Source organism: Parus major, chromosome 3, assembly GCF_001522545.3.
Source record: "Parus major isolate Abel chromosome 3, Parus_major1.1, whole genome shotgun sequence".
NCBI classification, from domain to species: Eukaryota; Metazoa; Chordata; class Aves; order Passeriformes; family Paridae; genus Parus; species Parus major.
The window spans coordinates 33,605,702-33,626,957 of NC_031770.1; the positions used below are offsets into that span (position 1 = coordinate 33,605,702).

Sequence of the window (21,256 nt, forward strand, 5' to 3'; positions counted from 1 at the left end):
AAGATGCCCAGGTTTGCTTAGTCTGCTATTACAGACACTAACAAACTAACATTTTCTTCCTAGAGGCAGTAAAATAATAGATCTGTATGACCCAAGGGATGAAACTTCTGTCAGTGTTTACTTAAGGACCAAGTAACACATCTGCTTTCAGATTTTTTCCTTTCAATGCCAAGTATAAGGTGCCTGTCTAAATAATTAATTTTGACCTAATGTAAACTTTCATTTCAACTTATACTTATCTGCACTATTTTAATAAAATAGGCAATCAAATTTCTCTCTCCAGAGGACTAACAGAGAGAGAATGGAGAGTACAACACACCCATGACCTTTCAGCTAAAGAAAAAAAAAAAATAAAAAAAAATCAAACAGCACCTATGCAAATTAACAAAATTACAGCCTACCTGCAGCTTCCTATGCTTACAAATACTTTAAAGGGGAATAATCTAGAACAGTAATTTTCTTGTTATCAGATTGGCACCAACATTTTCTTGAACTGTTCAGAGAAGTTTTTCTCCCAGTTTCCCAAACATGAGAATGCTTAAGGCTAGAGTCAAAATATTTGAATTGGTTAAACAAAATATAAATAAACCCACACTATCACACTAGCTATGCTCTGCCATGTGGAATTATATTAAAGTAGATGAGTAATTTCTTCATAAAAAAGTAAATTTTGTTCATATTTAAATGAAGCTTAACTGGAAAAACAGTCCTCAAGGCAATCCAGAGTAACCATGCATCTCCTTAGCTGACCAGCATGTACAGTGAACAGCACTGTCACCAATGTATCCTCTTGCCATTGTGGTGGGAAGTAAATTAGGTCCTGGCTCCCTGAGCCTCAGGTGGAAAGCTCACCTTAAGAAGATGAGATGCAACAGGGGTTTTAAGGTTAACCTAGACAGAAGGGCAGAAAACCATATGGATATAATTTATGGATGCAACAATCAATATACTTTAGCATTAATAGTGTAAGATCAGACCTTTCATTGATCAAAAGACGGTTAAGTAGCAAAGTATGAGCTTCACTGAAATATATAACATCAGGATTTGCATTTCAACCCTATGAAGTCAGGTATAAACATAAGTGTGCAACTGAAGTTTTCTGCCATCTGTGGATATTTCACATCCTCTTTTGTTTTGAAAACCAGAAGTTATGCCAAGTTTTAAAATAATTGCAAGCACAGACCAAGTCTCCACTAGGCAAATTTATGGAAACAACTACAGGCATTTATTCAATTATCTTGCCTGAAAAAACAACTTATTTTAACAATTAACATTATCCCATCACAAAGCTCTAGAGTAAGTAAGAAAGAATCCTTACACATTACTTGCATGCCATTGTCACCCAGGGAATAATAACACAGACATCTGGTAGTGACTCAGCTAAGTCCATCATCCCAATTTACAGCTGTCATGGTCCAGACTTCGTAGGTTAAGCCAAACCAGCACATTCTTTCCAGAGACAACATCACCTTGTCGGTGAGGCTGAAGTGCTTATATGCCAAGTGTCAACACAATGTAATGGCATTTTGCTCCTTTTCCTGCAGCCACCATTACACATACAAAACATACTTTTTCAGATTGGTAGGGAAAACTCAGTGCTTGCTCTGAATCCTCAGTCTCAGGGAATGCTTTTTTTACTGGAAGAGCATAAACTTCAATCAAAATTTAGAGAAGCATCAGGGAAAGCTATTCAGGTCGCCCTTGGCTGCATGTGTACAGCACAACAAATGCAAGGTAAGTAATGCTGGAGAACAATCACAGTAACACTGCACTCCCCAGCCTTGACAGCTTTTACTTGTCCAAGAATGTGTCCTACCTACAGGAGCCACCACCCTTCTTTGAGTCTTAAACATTTTAATTACCTTTTCCCACTGATGAGAAGGTCTACACCTTAAAAATGCTTCTAATAAATACTACAATGTATGGTAAGAAGCGAGTAAGTTTTTACTCCTGCAGAGTGTTAGAAAAATCTAAGTAATAGTGAAACCCTGGGTGGTGACATACAATTAGTTTAGTAACTGGAACTAAGCAAACTCCTTTCTTCACAATTCTGAAGGTGAATCTGAAACAATTAAATGGTTAGGCAAGCTCAAATCTGAAATGTGACAGAGAACTAACTATTTTAGTTAAAATTGCAGGAAGTGTAATGATTTTTCAAAAAACACAGACTGCACTTGAAAAAAGAAAAAGCCTAAAACTGCTTCTCAATGCAACAAAAGCCAACTCCTTGAATAAAGAATAAGTTTTAGCTATGCAAAGACCATGATTTGTCAGGAATAGAAGGTGATTTCCAACAAGTCCTGTTAATGGGCACATTCTCAACTGCTAGCATATACTCTCCTCCAATACTGATAAAATGGTAAAATCAGACACAGCAGAAATTTACCTATCCAAACAAGAACAGGGGAAAATTAAGACGGAAATGCAGATTACACCAATTCCACATTAATTCTTATTTATACTCATTGTAAGATGGAACTAAAACTGCTTGAATGGGAGGAAATAAAACTGAAGCCACAATAGAAACATTGAAACAGATATTGAAATCTGCTTGGTGGCAGTTCTAACTTGTATGCCCCAATTCTCCAATATTCCACTAGCTCTTGATTTTCCTCTACTGAAAGTTGGCAGGAATTAAAAAAAAAATTCAAACAATAATTAAGAAATTAATTAAGAACTCATTAAGAAAATCAACCAATATGTACCTACCTAGCTTGACAAAAAACCTTTGTACTCAGGTCATTCAGAGATCCAAACAAATGACGTTCTGTTCCATATCTCTGAGAATGATTTTGGCTCTAATACACACTAAATGTAAATGAAATTTGTGAAAGTATTCACTAAGTGATGCTTCCAGCCCTATTTTAATGATACTAGAACTACACCAAATATAAAACCCTTTTTCTATTCCAACTGTACAGTGAAAGTTGAATGTACATACTTTTCTTGAAGTATGTTGATTTTGACAGTACTTAAGTGATTGAACTAGAAATAATAGCCTAGAAATTATATCTCAAATTATTACAGTACACTTTTTCAGTGTACAATGCTAAATAATATAGTCTGCATATTAATGCTGTGTTCCATGTTTAATTCATAAAAGTCAGTAATGACACATCCAGTTTCCCCATAAAAAGCCTATAAAAAGATTAACGACCAAAGGGAGAGAGATATTACATTTGGTATTTAACATTGCAAAGCAAATACTTGATGAATTCGTAAGATACTATGATTAGTTGTTCACAGATTGCAAGGTAAGAACTTAAGTTAACAGCTGTATTTGTAATACTTCAGCTAATGTCACAACATTAAGATTTCATGATCAGTACATTAATTATCCTGCTACTGCAGTAAGCTCCGTTCACTGCAAGAGATCATAGAATTACTCAAGCTGGAAAAGACCTTTAAGATCATAGCGACCAAAAGCCTAACACTGCCAAGTCTACCACTAAAGCAATCTCATTTCAGTGACCCCCACATGCTTTTTCCATGTCTACGACCATCTACAAACGATGATTCATTACTTCTACATTACATTTATGAACAAGCTGTGATGACTTATTCCAGTTTCAGGGAGCTCGCCAGGGTTCTTGGCATGCCACAGCAAACCACTTTTATGGACTCTTATGACATAGAGAACATCTTCCTCAACCCCTCATCTGCATTCCTAGTCTAAACCACACAGAGTCACACATGTGATTCCTTTCTGACCACTTCAGCTGCTACAGAGACACATATCCAACACACTACAGAGAAGAGATTCTGCCCTAAGTTAAGGTGGGGTACAGCCACTCCAGGTCAGTGAACCCAGCAGCAGCATCTGCCCTCAAAAACTGTGGGCAGCAGGCCTGGGGAATGGATTACACATATCCAGCAACATCACGGCAAAGCAGAAACAGCTGTAACTGATGGACACTCTTTCTCTAATGCTGATGAGAAGTTCCAGCTCATGCCAACAAGCATACAAATGCTGGGATTACAGCACTATTCTTTAACACAAACAGCCATTCTCACATCACTCCTCAGAGACCCTAAACCCCAGAAAGCACAAATGAGAAGAGTTTTATGATCTCAGAATCACACTGCTATTGCACCTTGAAGCTGCCTACCTCACAGAGATACTAACAGAGTAAATGGGTTTTGACATCAGAAAAAACAGCATTTGGTACAAAGGCAGTAAAAAAGCATTAATGCCGATCTTACTGGGGATTACAAAGGAATAGAAGAGGCTGCAAATATGCAAAGATAGTAGCCAACTTTGAGACATATGCAACTTCTAAACTGATCATTCATGGCACACAATTGCCTTTTCATTTATTTTCTAATCTGCTGAAATTCTTCAAAGCCTTATGCTTTCCTGCTCATCTACACACCATCATGCAGTCTTCAGCCCAAAAAACACAGTCAAAACATCGCTGGCTGTACAACAGTCTCTCTGTCATTCGGGAGTTCTGGCATTTCTTGTCCAAACAAGTTAGAAGCTTAATCCCTTACAAATGGTAGCAACAAGATGTCAATGCCTACCTCTTTTGGGGTTATTTTGCTGACAATCTAGGGCAGCAGCAAACTCTAAACACAAGTGCACCATTAAGTTTAAAGTTGCTTCAGATATTTACTGGCCATTTAGTTGGCTCATCATAAAAAAGGAGCTTTGAAGACAATGAGTGCAATGGTGTTTTAAGTCAACACAGCAATTACTCTGCCAACTGAAATTTGCATTAATAAGTTATGGAAATTAAGGTTCTCCTAGGTCAAACAAGTTGGCACAGGCTAACAGCACACCTCTGGCCACTATGGTTTGGTCATGCAAAAGAAGAGAAATAAGCCCTAACTAATACAACAACAAACTTGTTTTGCAGGGCAAGTTTCATATCATGTAGTATTGTCATTCACACACACACACTCTCTATTGGATTTTTACTTCCTATGACCTGGAAGAGCCTACTAAAAATCTTCATGTTTTATCTGTATCACCATGCCACTGACTGGGGAAAAGCTGAAACAAGAACTCTTATCACATTAATAAGAAGTAGTATTTCTTAAGTATTGAGTTACCACTTCCAGGGACCAGAAAAGGGAGGCCAGCCGTGAGCCAATAAGCCTTGTTCAGCACCATGTGACATCCCACTTGTCATGACATGCTACAGAGGAAAAAAGAGATGCACATAGCTAACGTTTATTTCCATTTCAGGAGCATATGTATTGATTTCCCACAGCAGTTACTGCCCAGCACTTACTGAATCTACTCACATCGAAGAATAAACACCCTTATCCAGAATACAGCCCATTCTCAGGCTAGCATGTCATTTCCACTGAATTTCATCTGCTCCTTTTGTATCTAGGAATGTTGCCTGCATTCAAAGACACTGAAAATTATGCCATTTTTGTTTCAAGCTGTCTTCCTCTTCCACCTGCTGGTTAAAAATCAATTTCTCAAGAGGTCTGGATACTAGGTGGTTGAATTAACACAGCAGGACTGGGACTTTCTTCCAAAAATAAATGTGAGTGTACTATTTCTCACCACACAACAGTGATATTTTCTTTTTTTTTTTTTTTTTAAACAATCTACATGATTGCATGATATTTTTCTTTATGTTGTATGCATGCATCTAAATTTTGTGAATGTTTTCAGTGGCCAGCATACACCAAGCTGCTAGTCCACAAAAGCAATGGCATGTCATATACCACCAACTTTTTTTAAAAGCAGATGTGCAGATCAAGCTCCACAAATGAAGAACAAAGTTGTTTAGACCAGTGGCCTACTATTAGCAACAGGCACAGCACAATTTCAGTTTGGAAGCTCAGCTGTAAAACTTCCCATACTCCGTGGTGCTGCTAAGTAGGAGGAACAACTGACCAGACTTCACTGTTCTGTTTGCTGCCAATCAAATGCTCCAGAGGTATATACCTGAAGTTCATTAAGATGCTGCACTGACTGATGTGGAATGAAGATTAACTTCCCCACACCAAGAATTATAGAGGAAAACAGATGACAACCATTTCAGTTAAAATTTTCACACTGAACTCACCTGCTAAAAATTCTTAATGATTTTTTTTTGTTTGTTGTTACAACAGCACACAATGAGAACACATGGGAAGTCAAATCCTAACATCATGGTGAAGGTCATCTTCCATTTCTTGCCCCTTTCTCAGATTTACTGAGTAGGAAGCATTGAGCTTTCACCCCCAGACCTAACTTTCCCTCTATTACAAAGTTGTTTGCTTAGATGAAACATTCTAACATGTGAACATGCCTGGATATGCACAATTGCACAGCCAGTCCCACCTGCTCTACAGCATTCATTAGCATCACACAAGTAGGTGGCATATTCATACTAGAATGGAGTGCATGTTTATATTTTCCAAGGCAGAACCTAAGCAGCGCATATCCCATGTCTGGAGAAAATCATGGAGCAATGGCCTATTTTCAGCTGAAGTAATTGTTGTCCGATGGAAACGAGAAGCCTCTAAAGACAAGAAGTGGCATTTCCTCCAAACCCTCTTACACATGTTCCATTGACCATCCATGAAGCGTAGTAGCTCCCTCCTGATTGTGGCTTCACTTCTGATATTGCTTCCACTCTTGGAGTGCAGAGGAGACAGCTAACCCAGTTTAAGAATATCCTCTGACCACAAAAGCCAGACTGCATTCTGGATCCATTCCTTGTCTTCCCCCTCAGCTGGCTTTGGCCCTTCTTTCCCAGAGCTGACTTCTACAACCAGATGTTAGCAAATTTTTTATTTTTTATTTTTTTTTAAATAGCACTGGGTGCTTCACTTTTGCAGTAAATCCCTCCCAAGTCCAGAATGCCATGCATCACCCTGGATGGTGTGTTGGTGTTTTACCACTAGGTACCAGGCACCTCAGGAGAAACTACCACTTAAAAACCTCATCCTCACTCAACCTCTTCAAAAATGCTTTCAGATGTAAAGATTTTGAACACATCTGTCAAAAATCACATTTCCCCATAGCCTTTCAGATGGGTCATCTTAACTACAGAGCAGATAAGTGAAGACAGGGCATCCACTCACCCTGTGTAATCAAACTTAGCTCTGTAGAAAGAGAGCAGTTTGGAGGAAACGGGAAGCTTAAACGCTAACCAGTTTATATATAACACAGCAAATCACTTCTGGGCTGAGACAGTAGCGCGAAGAACGGAGGAGGTAGGAGGACTTGAAAAGACAATCCCTGGAGAACCGTGGGAACACACTGAAGAACTATCAAAATTCAAACTGATCCCTGCCTCAGCTCCAGCCTTGAAGATATGCAGGCTAAAAACACATGGTAAAATCCACTTTCTTCAAGAAGTACAATTGAGGAGCCTATGTTACAAGTTTGATGTAGCAGCGGACATCAGAGTCTGGCCTGAAATATAGGAAGATTTTAAGTTAAATCTACAATGAACATATAGCCTCTTGGTCCCCATTTGTTTTTGCTGGAGTTTTGATGGACCTTCCTAAAAGGCACACAAAAATTAGTTTTCAAGCAATAAATAATAGGTAGTCCATCTTGCTGAACAGGCACAATTCCTGCTCTCACACACCCAGTGCAAACTGCAGAAGAGAGTTCTATAGCAAGACACAATACTCCTTGCTCATTTAAGGAAAAACATATTTCCAAAATCCTCAGATTATGCAACACCAACCACTTACCCCCACCATACATGCTGTAACAATTTAACTTGTCACAAGCACAGCTGTCATAATTCATTATTACAACATGATTCAGTTTGGGTTTTTTTTCATGCAGTGTGTCTGGGCAACCATCCCACATCCCCTCAATAATAACTGCCAGAGGGCTGCCCAAAAGCAATGGGAGTAACATGCTTTTGGATGTCCTACTACAACTAGTCACGCACACTCACCAAAGTGTAGTCTAACTAAATTATGCACTGAATTTTTATAGAAAAGAAAACAGTCAAACACAATATCCATGCCTCTTAAAAAATTTCTTAAAAATTAAAAATCTTATTTGCAAGTATTCAGTAATAACTTGATATGACATCCAATACCAAACAAACTACAAAATTTGTGTGTCAGGTCATATAGCCATTCCATATCACAGATCAGTTCTCTGCTTTACTCATAAAAGAAAATATAAATTTCAGGACCAATGCGATCACCACAAAGCTCTGATATTTTCATGTCTTTGCACATGGTTAAGCCTAAACCTTTATGATTTTGTATATTTTCTGTAAATGGAGTACTATCTACCTTTCTAGATAATTGGAAATAAATGTAGTTGCAAGCTGCACGATGATTTGAGGCCAGTTTTGTAATGGACACTAGAATTATGTTTAGAATATTAAGCTCGGAAGGAAAACAATCATCCTCTATTGTTGTCTCGAAAATGCCTACCCAACCATTTGAAGCCCAGCTACTTATCACACAACCCGCCTCTTCCTGTGTTACCCTCCTCCATGTATTTCTTTTCTTCCCTTTCATTTTTTGCCTCATACCTCGTTCATAAATTTATGGAGGAGAGGAGAAACCACATCTTTTTTAGCTGAGAAGTGTATGATTTCACATCCAATTCTTCTTAGATGCAGAATTTAGGATCCTGAATAACACTTCATTGTTTGGTTTGGTTTATCTTCAATTAATTGTACCCCCTATCTCTCTGAACTGTTCATTATGACAGCTTCTTGTTCATCTAAGCTCGTTCACCTGCAGTTTTGTAATCATCTTTACTCCCGAGGCCAGTGAAAGAACATCCCTTACAAATCTTATTAACAGCTCTGAAAAGACAAACGTACATCCTTTTCACAAAAGCGGTTCTGCCCCCAAACCGAACAAAACTTAGCACCAAACATATGTGTTATCAAGCCGTTATTATGTGTTTCTGCCCTTATTTTTGGCGTGGGCAAGAGGAGCGGTAGCCCGCCCTCCAATGCACCACGTTTTTCTTCTATTCTTCTTCTGCAAGTACCACATGTTTAAATGGACAGAGCCTCTCTGCACTATTGCTCAGTAACTTTTCACTCCTACTAAAGAAAGCGCTCGGGAAGGAAAAATAGGTTTTCTTGGACTACAAAAACAGAAATAAATCTCCCTGTTTTCACACCTCGACAAGACGTAAAATAAACCTCCCTATTTCCACACCTTTCCCCCTGCTTTCTAACCCCAGACAGGAGGTATTTTCTCATTGAATTAACAAAAAAAAAACCCCAGGAACAGATGAAAATACTGAAATCCGTCTGTGTGCTCTGACGGCGAGCAACACTCGGTAGGAAGCACAGCCCCGAGCTGGCTCCAACCCCGCTGCCGAGACACACGAAGCTGCGGCGAGGCACGGCCGCCAGGCACGGCAGTCGCACGAGGCGCAGCCGGGGGGCCCGACCCATCCCCGGTGACGACCGAACGCCGGTTTCGGCCGAGAGGCGCCGCTGCAGGGACCCGGCCCGGAGGAGCGGGACAGCGGCGGCCGGCAGGTGCGTTCAGGGTGCTCCGCGGCACTCCCTCCCCGGCTCTGCCCGGTCTCCGCCGGCGGCCGGATCCGGCAGCCCCCAGCCCCCCCCACCCGCCCGCCATGTGCCGGCGGGGGCGGAGCCGGCGGCCCCTCCCCGCTCCCGGTACCGGCCCCGGCGGCCCCAAAGTGCTGATTCAGCCCCCGCCGCCCGCTCCCTGGTCCCGGCGGTGGTACCTGAGGCCGTGTACCAGCTGCCGGCGTGGCTGGCCTCCCGGCAGAGCACCCGGTTGGACATCTTGGAGCCGGAGCCGCCTATGGTGTTCGGGGGGGGCGCTGGGGGACGGGCCCGCCCGCGGCGGCGGCGGCGGCGGCGCTGCTCCCCCTCCTCCCCCGGCACGGCCCGGGCCCCGCGGGCGGAGGCGGCGCTGCCGGGGCGGCGCGGGCCGGGGGCGCGGGGCCGGGCGGGGTCGCGGAGGGGGGACGCGGGGACTGAGCCGGAGGCCGCCGCCGCCAACTCCGCGCCGGCGGGTGGGGGGGCGCGGAGAGAAGGAGGCCGCGGCCGCAGCTGGGTTTGGCCCCGCTCGGCTCCCGTGGACTAAGGGCCGCGCGGGCGCCGCGCCCCCATTGGGCACCAAAGCAAAAGCCTCACCGTGATTGGCTGCTCGCGCTCCGCCGGCCCCGCCCACCACAGTGACAAGTGCGGCACCGCCCCGCGGGGGAGTGGGTAAGGGGCGGGGTTAGGCGGGAGAGCTCGCCGCGGATTGCTCAGCGCGTTGCCGTGGCGATGGGTGCCGTGCGCGCCGATTGGCCGGGCCGTGTCTCCGTGGTGGCGGGGCAGATTCCGGGCGCGGGTCAGGTGAGGGGAGCGGGGCGGGGGGGGTCGGGAGACCCCCGGGGTGACCCGAGGGAGCACCCCGTTATCCGCTGCCTCCCGCGCCCGGCACGGCCGGTGGGAGCAGTTGGGATGCTGAGGGCTCGAGGGACGGAGCACCGCTGCCCAAAGGCGTCTTTAGGAACGTGGATTTTTGCTGCGCTGGGGCTCCGTGTTTCCGAACAAGGATCTTTCCCCTACGCCTCCCTGCCCGTGCCGTGAGGCCCGCGGCAGCGTGGCATGGAGCGAGGGCCGTGGGAGTACAGCTGTGTGGAAGTCTCCGGTTCTTCTCAGCCTAATACTTCCCCACCCCTTTAATTTTATTTTTTTATTATTATTATCTGGGTGAATGAACTGCTGCCATGGAGACATCAAGCGTGGCTCAAAATAGCTAACGAGGCAGAACTGAAAAGGGGAGTATGGCCGGTACAAAAGGGGGAAGGGAAAAAGCAATTTCAGCCGCTGACGTGGGAGATGCAACCAGCAGAGAGGAAACCACAACGGGAGAGATGAGGGGCAGCAGCCATTAAGGCCTTCAAGGCAGACTGGGGCTTTGTGAGGTGGAGCACGTGTGGTCAGGAAACACATTCTCCTTCTCCCTCTTTGTCATCTAATTCTTTGAAAAGTCCTCCAGTCACTTATAAATGCGTGCAAAATACGGAGGTTTGGGATGTTGTTTTGTTTTTGTTTGCGAGGTTTTGCACTGGTTTTGATTTTTTTACAGTGAAACAAAGGAAGCGGTGGGGACAAAGGCATTATTCGCAGTATGTCTTGGAGATCAAAAAGGCTCATGCTGCAGGCATGGCTTGTCTCCTTTTTATTAGTGAGGATCCTCCTCTGCACCCATGACACTGCCTTGCCAGTGCAGCTGAGGGGCAGTAAGGACCGGGGTCTCCAGTTAATATCATTTCTAATAGGCAGCCATGAGGAAATGGGGCCTGATTATCCCAGCAAATGTCTAATGTTTTATGAAGCCTTCACTGCTCTACATAACCTTACAGTATTCTACTGTTATTTTACAAACAGTGTCTTCAGAAAGGTTAATGCAGATTATAAATGCTACCTAGACTGGAAGAACTACCCTACCTGACTGTTTTAACATAAAACTATATTGGTAGTTGTGATAGCAATTTATACCTCTCAAATTATTTACATAAACTTCACTAGTAAGAGTAGTTCCTGAAATGATCCTTCAATAAATTAATCCTGCAATACATTTAACTAAATGCAGCAGAGGATAAATTTTACTGCATGGAGAAAAATAACTTGTGATTATAAACTTTAAAAATGGGTCACAGCAGGGTATATTCAAGTTATTGATACACCATTGTCCCACAGTCCATCACCAACAGTTAGAAGAGGCTGCTAGGAGGAACATTTGATTATAAAACATAATTTTTAATTATCTGGTATTATTTTCTATCACTTAGAGGAACAGCTTTCATTTTCTCCTAGCATTTCCCTTTCAATTAAAAATATAAGAATTTCTGAGTAGTCATCCAGATGGTTTAATAAAAACATTTTATAAGTATTTTCTTCTGGGTGTACTACCTTCCATTAGTAGTGGTTTCTTCCTCTTCAGCTTGCCTTTTAAAATTCCTTAAATATATTTCTTCCAGCTATATAACAGGCTGGATTCCTTTTCTCCTTGTGCTTTTTAAAGATTCCTTCTCCCTTGCTTTCCTCATTAACCTTTCTTTCCTTGGGTGTAGTTTTATCTCTCCTAGACTAAGCACAGATGAGGATGAAGTTTTTACTGGGTGTAACATGAACACGGCATCCATGTAGATGCAGAAGAACAACACAGCTCAGTGTTAGCAGCTTAGCACAGGCTTTCATTTTGCTAATCCTTAAATTGTGGTATGTGCTACCAACACTGTGACAACCAGGTGAAGAAGCTCTGCCCTTTTCTGTTATCAATTAGCACTGTCAATCCAGAGCCCATGGAAGCTGGAAAACATCCTCCAGTTTTTGTTTGCTCCTGACAAAGCTTGTTAGCCATAACACTACAAAATGAACTTCTTCTGTTTCCACTGCTAAGGGTGACAGTAGGATATTAATTTGTACCCTATCACAAGTAGTCATAATACCATTGAACAGTGTTTAATGACTAGTGGGTTCCTGTTGGTAACTATCCTCTCCTAACCATGAACTGTTTGTGTAAGGGCTGGTGATGTGCTCCCTCAGTACCACGTGTAGAGGAAGAAACAGAAAAACAGCCACCTCTTCAAGAAGTGTTTGGAAAACGCTCTCACATGCTGTGAGTCTTGGGGTGTCCTATGCAGCGCCAGGAGTTGGACTTGATCTTTGTGGGTCCTTTCCCACAGGGTGGGATCCCACCAATGGCAGTGCTGGGCTTCCTGGTACACAGGACACGGAGTATGGAAATGTTCTAGCCACAAACCGAGAAACTAGGCTGAGCTTTCAGTGAAATTATGTGAAGCATGGGTTAGGTTGGGAGATGTTCCTGCTTCATCTACAATTCTTCCAAGCACTGTTTGTTGGGGATGGGGAACAGTAACAGGAGCACTTAACAGTCCCATGCTGTTATCCCAGTCCTTTTCCTCTGATACAGAGAGCTGACACAATTCATGGACAGTCCCCTAGGCTTGCACACCCTTAAAGCACAGACCTCTGTTGCATGTGTGTGTCTGTTGGCAGTTTGTTTCTTACCTGTAAGAAAAGCATGAAGGCACTGGCAAAGGTCCTTAGCATGGAGGGTTTTCCTTCAGTAACACCCTGTGACCATCCGGGATGGGACGTTTTCAGCTGGCCCAGCTTTCACAGCCTGTTGCTTTCTCGGTTTTTGCTCTCATAGTCCTTTTGCACGTGGTTATTTTCTGTGGTGTTTATCACAATGCCTGCTTCCTGTCCCCTCCCTTGTCAGGAAGCTGTTCACTGTTACTTTAGGTTTTTCTATTTGCAAACCGTTGTTCTGCATCTGAGGAACCTGCTGTTCCTACCAGTCCTTCGTTCTACTGTTAAAAGCAGCCACCCCCACCTCACCCCCAGCTTCACAGTCCTTACGAGGGAAATATCTCCACTTCCTGTGTAACAGAAGAGCATCTGAGATAATATCAGTGGGTAATTATCTATCTTGTAAATACTTCTCAACCACCCAGCAGTTTTTTAGCAATTTAGGCTCCTTTTGGAAAATGGGTCTGTTATATACAATTGCAAAGCAAACTTCAAGAAGAGAGCTAAAAGCACTTTTGAAATAGGAATATGAACATTCCTAGTCAGTGTTGCACTGGCACTGATGTAAACTGCCCCATAATTATTCATGGTACATTTACATTTGAAATCCTTAAAACTGTATTTGAATGGGAACGTTGGCAGAAACAGTGCTGATAGACTTTTTATCACAGTAAAATGCCTCTTTCTGTAACAGCTGGCATTCTGTATTTCTGTGATCTAGGCTATGTAGTCACCCTTAAAATGAATCCTAACTATGAAATGGAATAGGGAACACAAGCTAAGGCTTGGCTAAGAATAATTTGTTATGCAATAAGTACAATGATAAGAATATATCAAAACCTCCACCCTATGAAGGCATAGGAATGGTGGTGGGCATAGGAATTTTTCTCATGTCTCCTTTCCAACCTACAGGTTTCAATTGCTTGTATCTTTCAGAATTTTTCAGATTTTTCATTTGTTTGAAAGCAGGTCTTTTATTTCTAGGAAGTCTGATGGGCAGAGAAAAGTTCTTTTGATCAGACTGTTTTTACAATGGTGACAGCGCCTCAGAAAATAAAATGGATTGCCCAAAGACACACTGATTTTGGAGAAAGTCCTTGATAAATCAGAGGAGAAAAAAAAAAAAAGGATTTGGCAAATCAAACTGTAATTTTAGGTGGTAACAGGCTTCAGAATAGAAGGATGTAGAATCCTTTGATCAGAATTACTTTTAGTGGGAAATCCTTTCTTCTGTCATTGTTCCCTTCCAGGTAAAAGACAATGTTCTCAGTGGAAGCAGTTAAGAAGGCACAATTCAAAATATCGCATATGACTCATATATTATAATTCATTCACAGTTACTGAATAGTAACTTCTGGATATTTGAGATATAAAATATTCATCTTGAAAGGCATGTTGTCAAGTAAACTAGGAATTCCATTTTATTTTCTATTCAATTTTGCTGCCATTTGGGTGAACACTAAAAAAAAATAATTAAAAAAAAGAGATAATGGCTTTCAGCTGCCTAGCAGTGTCCTCTCATACATCTAAAGTTGCCTGTGGAAAAACAATACCACTTTCTTTCTAGACTAAATTGGGATAGCAAGCATCTGTCAAGTCTCCTCACAGAATTTTCATTGTTTTGTAGTGAAAAGTTTAAAACAAGTAAATGCTTTTATAATTTACACTTCATCATTACTTTTGTAACTAAGAACTAGATAATACAGGTATTTACTTGCTACTTATTCCTGTTAAAGAGTATCTTCTATGCAGAAGATCTCAATTGGTGAAGCCAATTTAACAAGGAAGACGGTTGTGCTTGTCTTGTTGACTTGTCATATCTTCACAGGAATCACTAACATTTAATTCTTAGAGCTGGTGAGTTCACTGCTGTTAGTCACATTTCAACTTATTTCTTAGAAGAGGCTGCCCAGAAAAGGTGCTGTAGTGAATCTTCTAACATCATCACTGTGTGAACATGGCTTTTTCATTCCCTTGAATTAAATCTCTAGCCTAGATGGGAAAGTAATAGCAGATGACACCACACATAGCTGGTGACACCAGCAGCTGAGTAGATTGCATGCTGCTGTCAGGGACAGCTTCCCTTAGCACTAGGACTGATGCTTTGAGATTCCAAGTTGATGGAAGAGGTGTGTAGAAAGCCAGTGTTTCAAGTTTTGTGCAGCTGCTTGACAGGTGTTACTGTAAGAAATCTTACTGTGTTCTGAATTAAGGTAGAACAATCTAAAAAAAGTGCTCTGTCTGGGGAGAATTAAAAGTCTAACTGCTTCTTTTTGTTTGGTGTTGCACAAATTCTCAACATAGAAGCTGGGAAGCAGCATAGATTCCCTTTGCATTTAACAGTTCTTACAGTCTTGCGAAGTTGTTTCTTATGAAATGTTGGAATGCTGTTTTAGCAATAAAAATAGCAGTACCAAGTCCTTATGGTGTTTCCTTGTCTTCACTTAAATGTTATTACTCATTCCAGAAAGTCAAAACACTGTTGTTAAAATTCTTTCAGTATCTTTTTAGTGTCACTGTTTGATGGAGGCTGTGTTCACCACAATGCAATAGAATTAGTAATCTCCTTCCAAATTTTGGTATATTTTCCAAAAGACAGCTTTTAGCCTTTATTTGGGGTTTTCAGGCTTCTTTCAATTTTTGTTCCCCACTCTTCCTGCTCTTAGACTGCATGAATTCAGTGTTTCTGTTCTAAGATACTAAGATGTATGTAAAATAGTGAGAACCTTCCTGCTAAGACTAACAGCAAGACCTCAGTCTCTGACAAGTTTTTAGACAATTCAACTAAGGGTAGCAGTACAGAGGACTGAATTACAGAACTCTTATACGTCACTTCCAATTCATTTTGTTTCAGCTGAATCCAGTACACTGAATCCAATCATAGGAGAGCAATGACAAATGCTGAACAGCACACCTCATTACTGTACCTATGTGAGACACTGGATACTGTCTATAGGTGATCCATTCAGCTGCTGGATCTCATTGTTTGTTTTAACTAAACCCATTTCCTGGTGTTCTGAAGCAAGTTCTCTCCTCTCAATAAATAAATAATTGTTCTACATTTGTTTGTTTCTGTTTAGGCATGTTGCACTGAAGGGTGCTATATAAAACCAAATGAAGTTCTATAAATAATCAGCCATGTGATTCTTGTAATAAATTGTTCCCCTTTATGTCACGCATTCAGAGGATGTAGCCCCATGGGATTATTAAGACTTTCATCCAGTAGTGCAGTTTCAGTACTTTATTTTGAAAGTCTCTTAATAGCTAATTTAAAACAAGAGAACAATTAAATGTAAAGTATTCTTTATTAAATAAACTCAAAAGATAAATCAAATTGTGCAGTTAAGACAACAACGTGGCCAAAGGATTTTTACAGCAGAAAACAAATTGCGGCAAATGAGCATTTCAATCTAGCAGCCAAACTGTCCTCATTTTTATGGAGTTAATTTCGGTCCTCAAATTGTGACTTGTTTTTTAAAAGATATGCTGCTAGAAATTCAATGGGATTGGGCGGTCTGCAAAGAAAAAAAGTAAATCAAAAGCAGTTATTTTTTATTATATGAAATTAGGTGGTTGAAGGACAAACCACCTTCCCTTAAAAGAACATAATTCTTCCCAAACACTTCTAAGCATTGATTTAGGGATGACAAACTACCTAGAGTGACTCTGCAAATTTCCATTTTATGTTTAATGAGAAGTTTTTAAAAAGGAGTCTTAGATACTGCTGGTTCAATGTTACTAAATTGCTAGAACAGTTACATGCCTAAAACCACAGCCTGTAAGCATAAATACTGTATGTACATCATTGGCTATGACATGCATTTGCCTATTTCCTTAACTCATGCTATTTAAACTGAATCTCAGCTTTTTTGCTTTTTTTTTTTTCAAGTGGTTATTGTGTATCTTAGTGTATTAAGAGTTGTTTTTATGGTTTCTGGCAAGTAAAACTAACACAACAAATCTTCAAGTTTGAGAAGTGCTGTAGCTTGCAAGTAGTCAATAGTAAACATTTTTGATCACTGGCCTTAGTCTGTAGTTTTTTTAAAAAAAACTCCTCCAGCTATACCATGTGAATCCTGCTAATCTGGATTCTGTCCACAGAAGGTCAAACCAAAGGTGTGACAGTGAGCAAATATGCCTATAAAGAGCACAAAAACAACAACAACAAAAATATACAGAGATACTTCTCGGGACCATCCTTTTGGCTTCCAAGCATGTACCAATTTCTGAGCTAGCACCCTTAATAGTCCTGGGTGGATTCCTCTACAGCTTTGACCAGTTGCCTCTTGAGCACAAAAAAATGTCCTCAACTGAAAACAAAAAAAATAGCTTAATTATGTGACCTGTGAAGGATCAGCCCTTTTGTTTGTTATAAATTTGCTAACTGCTTTGTTTAATTTGATTACTGTATCAGAAGAGATAATAAACACTCCACCCAATCCATCATCTCTGTGATGTTGTGATTTAACAGGCCCCTAGTATGTTCATCCACAGAAGCCTCTTTTCTAGATATCATCTATTCAGTCACTCCATACAGAGATGGCATTCCATCTTCTGACTGCCTTGTCACTCTCACTTTTTCACATTCTACCAGAATACAGGGGCATTACACATAATATTAAAAATACAAGAACATCACAAATTTAAATAGTGACATTATCCTTGTTTTTTACCCCATTTTTTACCCCATTCAGTTTCTAAGTCCTGCCATTCAGAATTTATTTTTTATTAAAGCAGTGCATTGAGATACACATGTAACAGTTTAACATTTTTCCACAAGGGTGATTTTCAGCTCAGAATCTAACATTTTGTCAGTAGTGCTTTCCACTACCCTCCGATGTCCACAATTTTATGTTTATTTGGATTCGATGTCACTTTCTGTCAGTTTAAATTTTTCATGTCTTCACATTTTTATGAAGTTCCTGTGCAATTATTTACAGTTGATCTACTTAAAAACAACTTAAAAAAAAAAAGCACAAAACTCCCCCATCTATTCTGTAAAACTCAGTCTCATTAACAACTTTTGTCAGCCACTTCTTCAAATTCTTAAGGGATCTTTTCCATGATTCTAGTGTTGAGCTCGTTTCACCATGAAAATTCAACATTTACTTCTACCCTCTATCTCATATCTTCCCATCACTTCCTCATCCATATAAAGGTGTTTCCTTTAATCCCAACAGCAACTAACTCTCTTTAAAAGACGTCAGTAAATAACTATGTGAAAAACTTTTTGGAAATTTAAACACGCAGACTGCATCATTTGCATTCCTCTTTATGTATGCTTGTTGATTCCTTCAATAAACTCCAAGATACTTAAAAGACCTGACAAAAATTGTGTTGATTTCCTCACAAATAAGTCATTTATACATATGCTCACTATCCTGGATGGTAGTTTCTACTGAATTCCAGGCATGATCATCAGATGTACTGGGCTGTTCCCTGAACATGTCTATATTCCTTTGAAAAAGAACTTAGCATCCACTAGTTACTTTCCTGTTCAATTTTAAGCAGATTATACAGCAGAGCTGATAGTTCAGCTTTCTCACTCCTGAGGGTTTATTATGCTTGCCTGAACAAACAGTTTGACCTGGCAAGTTCATACTATTCAGATTTTTACCTCTATGTTCCCCAACCCCTCCTATCAATGATCCAATTTCACTCCTGTGATGTGCCCCGATAAAGAAGATGGAAAAAGGCAAGGCAAGGAAAGGGGAAAGGGAAGAGAAGGGAATGAGAAAGGGAGGGGGAAGGGAAAAGCTTGCCTGTCACACAAATATCCAGTGTGTAAGGCTGGGGTATTAACCCTGGGCTGTGTTTTACATGGAGTCTGCAGCAGAACTCCCACAGATGTCAGCTGAAGATCTGCACATCCCTCAGGCATGCACACAGGGTGGATCTTCCTAGATCTTTAATTTTGCTTAATTAGCTGTCTGTACACTGCAGTTTAACTGCCCATCTCCTTTTGAAGTTCATACACTGTTGATGGTTTTTCTGACTGTAGGTGCCATGATGCAATTATGGTCATCTATACCAGCTTTTGATCGTATTATTTCAGTTTGAGAGATGGTTACATGCAGGACGATTTGCCACTAGCGAGGATACACCAAAAGGCTAGAAATTAGTTAATTGCTGCTATTGAAGGATACCTTTCTACACTGACTGGTAAAGAGAGCTGGTACACCTCAACAGCATAATCTTTACTCAGAGGATAAACCATCGGTCTGCTTCTTACTATGCTGACAGTGCAGGCTCAATCACAGTAATTCATAGCTTCATAAACCTGTTGTAATGACAATCTTACAAAGAGCAAAACTGTACTTGGTGTGTGAGGCCTGAAAGGTGCTGCACTGCCCAAGTTTGAGACCTACATTTTCCTAGGAATAGAAGGAACACAGAAGCATCTTACCTCTCTTTTGCAAGAACAGCAAGTCCCTGTAGCAAGATAGGTACAACTGTCTGATCCAAGTAGGCACGTGTGGGTAGTGACTGGAGATCCACCTTCTGCTTTGATGTTTTCTCAGCATTTAGTTTCTCATTTTCTACTATTCTCTGAAGTAAAAAAAAAAAAAAAGTGAGTGAACATTGGTAATCGCAGCTACAACTACCTTGAAGTCTGTGTGCAAAGTACCCATCTCTGCAATAGGATGGCAATAATTTCTTTAAATTTTATTTTTTTTCTTTATCTTTTAAGAATATTTAAGTGCCTATTTTTCCTTGCACAAAAAACTAATCCAGAGAAACGTTATGTTAAATTCCTATGTTTTCGGGACATGATGTTTAGAAGTTGTAAATTTTCTACAAGAGAAGACATCCAATCCAAGTAATTTTTATTCCTGCTTTTGCATTCACTGATTTGAACTCTACACCAGGAAGACAGGAATGACTACTAACGAGAGTCTCAGTTACATGGTTCCTGTACACATGTGCTTCTGACACAAAATGCTAAAATCACAAGGAATTCCAGTGAAGCCTGACAAAGGGGACTCTGCTAAAGTCAAGTACTTTGTGACTGTGCTCTACTCTGGTTTTAAAGAAAACATATGCAAAATGTTTCCAGGTACTTTTTGATCAAAAAGTGCTGAATCATCTTACACCATTAACTGTAATTGAAAAGTGAAACCCTCCCACTGCCAGTAAACCAAACACATTCAATGCAATGTACATGAATATACTGACACGGGACCAGTGTGTTATGGTTCTGTAGGAACCATGGAAGCTGAGGCATAGAGACAAGCAGGTATCAAAGAGATGCGTCGCAGAAGGTGTTTAAGAATAGTTTCTGCAACAGCTAAGCACAGAGTAGGAACTTATAATAAAGGGAGACTGAAGGCTTTTCTTTAATAAGAGGAGTAAATAAATGCCATAGAGTTAGGAAGTGATTGTCCCAGTTTACTCAGCACAGGTTGAGCCTAATGTGGATGGCTTTTTTGTGCCACAATATATATCTATATCTCTCACAAACAGCAATAGAACATATAATAATTGTAAGATACTTTTAAAAAAACCCCAACTCATTAAAAGGCTCATTATTTACTTCAGTACCATTTAGTACAATGGAAGTAGTACAACAGAAAATATATTTACAGCCGTTTCCGCAAGGGACAGGTATTCCTTAGCTCCATTTAGAATAGTACATTTTCTGAAGTTTGAGTCAGGATTCAACTTTTTTCCCCTAATCACAAATATGACTTCCACTGCAACAAAATTTTAGTTACCTCCACATTTTCACTGAGACCGTATTCGGAATGAGGATTTTCCGGAACCTGTAAAATAACACACGGTTAGCAAAGCTAAAATGCTCCTTTTATGCATACAACATAACACACATAAAACATTTCTTGTAATACCTGTGGCTGTCCCTCCATTATCTGTTCTCCTTCCATGGTTCGAAAAGTGAAATTTGATGGACGCACAGGAAGATCTTGGAAAGCAATAAAAAAACTGGTCAGCAGGCTGAGATGAAGCCCATGTGAGTTAAGTGATATTGCATCACTTGGTTACTAATGGTTACCAAGGAACAATTACTACAACGCAGAGAGAGTTGGTCCGTGCTCCCCCCCGCGCCAAACTTGAACTGGTTTCTCCCGCACGCAGAACCGAGAAGTGCCTTTAAGTTTCGCGTTACGTCCGCTGAAGAGAGCAGTACTGGGATTAGAAAATTCAACACTCATCCCCCCGAGAAGCCGGAAGCATCCCTTTCCCTCCTTCCTTCCCTGCCTGCGTCCGTCCCTCCCGTGCCCGCCACCTCACCGCCCGCCACAGCGCCCCGAGAGCCCCTC

At 41.0% G+C, this 21,256-nt stretch overlaps 2 protein-coding genes across 4 annotated transcripts in view; both read right to left on the bottom strand.

The window, feature by feature from the left end:
- The window catches only part of MEMO1 (mediator of cell motility 1), a 32,406-nt gene extending 19,310 nt beyond the window's left edge, over positions 1-13,096 (bottom strand). Inside the window, exon 1 of one of the 3 annotated variants that reach the window (XM_033512611.1) lies at positions 12,954-13,096. Coding sequence is in view for 2 of the 3 variants with exons in the window: in XM_015621777.2 (XP_015477263.1) it covers positions 9,644-9,704 (61 nt within the window). In the remaining variant the exon portion in view is untranslated. Of the gene's footprint in view, positions 1-5,055; positions 5,132-9,643; positions 9,798-12,953 lie in introns of those variants that run through there. The other 2 variants (XM_015621777.2, XM_015621778.2) reach the window with 2 other exon arrangements.
- Positions 13,097-16,263: 3,167 nt separating this feature from the next.
- Positions 16,264-21,207, bottom strand: DPY30 (dpy-30 histone methyltransferase complex regulatory subunit). The gene is made up of 5 exons (XM_015621779.3): positions 20,989-21,207; positions 20,825-20,898; positions 20,693-20,740; positions 19,384-19,526; positions 16,264-16,492 (listed from the first exon to the last, which is right to left on the bottom strand). Exons 2-5 carry the CDS (start codon positions 20,858-20,860, stop codon positions 16,420-16,422), a joined length of 300 nt encoding a protein of 99 aa, XP_015477265.1. The 5' UTR covers positions 20,861-20,898; positions 20,989-21,207; the 3' UTR covers positions 16,264-16,419.
- Positions 21,208-21,256: the final 49 nt, after the last annotated feature.

Coding starts and splice junctions, on each gene's coding strand:
- DPY30 (XM_015621779.3), bottom strand. CDS start 20,860: ATGGAAGGAGAACAGATAATGGAGGGACAGCCACAG. Junction 20,741..20,824: donor TAATGGAGGGACAGCCACAG/GTATTACAAGAA, acceptor GTTATTTTACAG/GTTCCGGAAAATCCTCATTC. Junction 19,527..20,692: donor GTCTCAGTGAAAATGTGGAG/GTAACTAAAATT, acceptor TTTTTACTTCAG/AGAATAGTAGAAAATGAGAA.